This window comes from Biomphalaria glabrata, chromosome 13 (assembly GCF_947242115.1).
Source record: "Biomphalaria glabrata chromosome 13, xgBioGlab47.1, whole genome shotgun sequence".
Taxonomy (NCBI): domain Eukaryota; kingdom Metazoa; phylum Mollusca; class Gastropoda; family Planorbidae; genus Biomphalaria; species Biomphalaria glabrata.
Window position 1 is genome coordinate 35,668,109 of NC_074723.1, and position 4,610 is coordinate 35,672,718.

Sequence of the window (4,610 nt, forward strand, 5' to 3'; positions counted from 1 at the left end):
GGTCAATCCCCCCGGGCCCCCAAATCCCTAGTTACGCCCCTGTCTTTACGGCTTCCACCCATCTATCTCGAGTAACGCTAGGACATATCTACGCAAACATACGACTCAAAAATGAACGGTACGAAAGAGTTAAACTCTCTTTACAAGACAATTCGTCTTCCGACGTTATTCTCGGACTTAAGTGTTTTTTGTATATGGGTATACTGGAGCATAGATTGTTACATAAATGACTACCTTGTCTGCTTCATGAAGGTTTTAGTATATAAAGTCTGATGGCTGTGTAACAACAATCGCAGTTAGGCTAAAAATTGTTCATTCGGGCCACTGGCACTGGGAGGAAGCATGACTACAAATTAAGCAGAATTCAACAGAAACTGGATGGACTATGAAAGACAAGTTACATCAGCGGTTCTCAACCCTTTTAAGCTCGGCGACCCCCTATTTACAATCCCTCACTTTGCCGCGACCCCCACCCTCAAACACACACAGCAATAGAAGAATAGACAAAAACAATTCCATATTTTCGAGGGTCTTAGGCGACCCCTGGCAAATCGTCAATCGACCCCGAAAGGGGTCGCGACCCACAGGTTGAGAACCCCTGAGTTACATGATGAGGTAGAAGAGGTAAAAGGAGGTACTACTCTGACCATCATAGACTGTGTTAAAAAAAAAGTTAAGCTATAAGCAAGCAAAAAACAAAAGCGTATCTAAAGGGAAGAGCTCAAAACTTACAAATATCTCTCTCACTAATGTAGAAGCTATTTCCCTTATTCGATGCCGAAACATGTAGTAAATTACCAATAATTAATTTACTAATTGTTTTAAATTTTAAATCATTCATATTCATGTTTATTAGGTAAATCAATAATTTTATAAAGTTTTAACAGAGAATGAGTGTGGGAGAAATAATTTATACATATATCTAAAGAGACCAAACCCTACATATCCTTACTGTGAATGCTAAAGGATTAAATTCTCTTGTTGGTATCAACCCCCCCCCCCCCCAAAAAAAAAAAAAAAAAAAAAAAAGAAAACAATTTCCAGTAATTAATTGATTTGTTTAATTTTTAGCGGCCCCCGAAAGCTGAAAAGATGCTATTAGTTTTGTGTGGTTTGTCTGTCCGTCCGTCTCGTTTAGAACACAGAAATTAGAAAAGAAAATTGGACATCATGATATTTTAGATCAGGAGTTCTCAACCTGCGGATCGCGATCCCTTTGGGGGTCGATTGACGATTTGCAAGGGGTCGCCAAAGACCATTGAAAAAATGGATTGTTACTGTCTATTCTTCTATTGCTGTGTGTGTGTGCTGGGGGGGGGGGGTCGAGGCTAAGTGGGGGATTGTAAAAAGGGGTCGCCGAGCATAAAAGGTTGTGAACCGCTGTTTTAGATCATTCAAAGTTCTGATGCAGCGGCTATTTTTATCTTTTCTGAAAGAGAACCATTTAATTTTAAAAATTATTTATGCAAGCAGATTTTTAAAAATATTACACCAATGATCTAGATATATTCATAATAATATAAATGTATTAATTATTTGAACAAAATTTTAGTTATTAAGGCAAAAACTTATTTTCTGACAGCTTAGGGATGCAGATTTATTTATTATGTAAACAATAGTATCACATTAAGTAATGAATCGGATACGAACAGCATAGTACACCATTACCCTGTAACAAAAAGACTACTATTCCTGATCAAAATATTGACTTAAGTCTATAGGCTTCGGGCAGGAGGGGCTCGTTAGCCTTGGTTGGCTACCCATCTAGAAGAAAGGAAAACCTCCGCTGCCTTGCGGCTCTACCCAAACTCGGGAAAGGCTTCGAGAGACAACCCCGAGGAAAAATCAGGAGCTGGTGACCCTAAGGCAGATAATAATCCCAAACTGTATCGGATATTACGTTTCTTTAGTCATATCAGCTGCGCGAAGAGGGGGAAACTGTGGGCGACATCGTCCCGTCCATAAACAATGCTCAAGCTTTTATCTCGCTCTCTACGTGATCAACCATAGTCGTAGCTTCTAAAGGTGGCCAACAACAACCCAATAATTTCTAATATTTAGCTCTAGTGTTTCAGCGCTTAGTTGCTTTCCTATTATTTTGTTTACCCCTTCGCCTTGCTGCTGTAGACTATTCAAGTCAGCTAGCAGGTTAATTTTAGCTGCTAGTTAACCAGAAAAAACACAACTAATATTTACATTTGTTGTTAACATTTCTTGTACATGTTATAAATATATATGACTTACTGATACTGAAAAATACACAAAAAATAGTTATCGTTCTTTTGTTAACATGTTGTGACATTATCTTCCTTACATTTATGTATTGCTTTAGAATTGGTGTGTTTTTATGAAAACATCGCTTGCATAATTAATTTAATAAACTAAACGGTTTGCTTTTGAAAAAAACAAAAGAAGCCGTTGCTCCTAAACTTAGCAAACCGCATCGCAAGGTTAAATAATATTTTTCATTTCAATTCTAGTTTTTGAGATCTGAGAGTGACAGACGGACAGACGGACATTTTGCACAAATCTAATAGCGGCTTTTCCCCTTACATGGGCCGCTAAAAATCTATTTCGTCACCAAATTCTGTAAATGCTAAATTGTAAAAAGGTGAATTAAAATATTTCATTGCATTAAATCTCTCATATGGCATTCTCTTAAATGGCTTAAAATACGTGCAATTCGGAAACTGCAAGTTGGGCAGATACTCCGAAAATGGGTCAAAAGATTTTTTTCTTAGGAAATTTGAAAGATAATGTGCGACATGGTGAAAACTCTGGTTTTAGCGGTATTACTTCTCTTCGCTGTTCAACTCGTATATTGGTCATCTGAACGCTTGAACATAATAATGAGAACGAGGAAGAAGAAAAAAATAAAAATTTCTCAAATAAATAAATAAATACAATTTGGCTTAGGTTTTGGTTTTTAACCCTCCTTAAGCGGAGATTACCACACATAATAGTGAGCCCATATAGCATTCAAAACACAAGAAGCATATCACGGTATTGTTCGTTTATCTCTTTTTCCACCAAAGACACATCTGATAAAATACTTGTCTATATTTCGAGCTCATCTTGAAGTAAATGATGGAATTCACGCTGCAGTTGATAGCCTCGAAAAGAATAAGAAAAGAGTACCCAAGTTTGTTCAGGTCAAAGTAGATGCCTCCGACTTTTATCTCTTCGAATAGTCCGTCAGCCAAGTTCAAGGTCGAACGTGGGATCACGCAGACAACGTATATGCCAGACATTGTCGCAAGCATGGCTATGGCGTTTCTTTCTTTGTAGTTCACCGAGTTCTTTCCGCGAGACTGTGGGTTCGAAACCCGGTGTCTCCATTCAGAGTTAAATTTCAGTTTCGTAATCAGGATGGCTGTAAACGCCATTAACATCAGAATGATGAAGTTGGGAAAAAATAACGCATTGACAAGATAGTAGATGTTCATAACCGCCTCCCTGTTCTCTGTATAGTAAACATAAGCAAATGTTCGATTAAAATTAGGCAAATATTTTGAGCCCACATAAACAAGACAGTTCGGCAGAATCACGTAACCGATCAAAGCGACGAAGATGGAGATGTTTACCACCGTAGCGACACGTCGTGTCATGAGAAGTTTCACCTTCATGGGGAGCACCACACAGAGACAGCGCTCGAAGGCGGCACAAGCAGTAACAAACCCGCTGACTCTGTTAAAGAAATCATCCACGTAGATTACAAAAAGAAGCATGTGTGGTTTCAGCATGACCAAACTGGACTCATCCAACCAAGGATTATAGATTTGTAGAATGACCTGATGAGTGATAAGCATACCTAGATCACTGACCGCCAGCGCGGTTAAAGTCACGTTGACACCATCTTTGTAGCCTTGTTTTCTGAAATTGAGTATGTTAATGACATTACCCACAATGCCTACAATGCCAATAGCTTCAGACAAGATTGTAAAATTGACAGTCATGATCACTTTTATCAATATTGGATCGATGATTAGAACTTATTTTAGTATTGACGATGCGAGTGAGTTATTCATCGTTTGAAATGGAATGTTTTTTTATTAAATTATATTACAGGTGTTGTCAAGAGAATTTTTTTCAAACGATTATATAACAATTTTTGTACAAGTTCAAAAAAATATATTCGCTTTTCAGTAGGCTATTTTCTTATTTCGGCGAATAGTTTTTACAGCTGTTTACATCATTTAACCAGAGAGATACATAATTTTTAACCAAACTTAGGTATATAAATAACTTAATTAGTATTTGTTTAGTTACTGCTCATGTTAAACAAAGTCACCCTTTATAAGAAGAACCTGAGTCAGACACCAAGAAAAATGTCAACTGTAGACGGCCATTTAAAAATCTATCACTTTAAAAAAAACTAAATTTTATTAAAAGAAATTTAAATATTTACTTATTAGTTTGAATATGATAGCGATCATTAACTTGGACTTTCATTTTCCTCAAAGTGTCTTATTATTTAAGAAAAAAAGCTGCTCAGATCCAAGTTCAGTAGATAGTTGTGGTTGCAACCTTATGCTTCCCCTAGAAGTTCACAGACTTACGTAAGTCAGTTTTATAAGTCAACTGAAAAGAATAATACTATGACTAACAGT

The 4,610-nt window shown here is 37.0% G+C and overlaps 1 protein-coding gene across 1 annotated transcript; it reads right to left on the minus strand.

Annotated features, from left to right (window-relative positions):
- Window positions 1–3,014: 3,014 nt before the first annotated feature.
- LOC129922570 (neuropeptides capa receptor-like) lies at window positions 3,015–3,956 on the minus strand. The gene has a single exon (XM_056009216.1). It carries the CDS (start codon window positions 3,954–3,956, stop codon window positions 3,015–3,017), a length of 942 nt encoding a protein of 313 aa, XP_055865191.1.
- Window positions 3,957–4,610: the final 654 nt, after the last annotated feature.

Bases quoted from the DNA above. Each gene is read 5' to 3' on its own strand.
- LOC129922570 (XM_056009216.1), bottom strand. From the start codon at position 3,956: ATGACTGTCAATTTTACAATCTTGTCTGAAGCTATTGGCATTGTAGGC.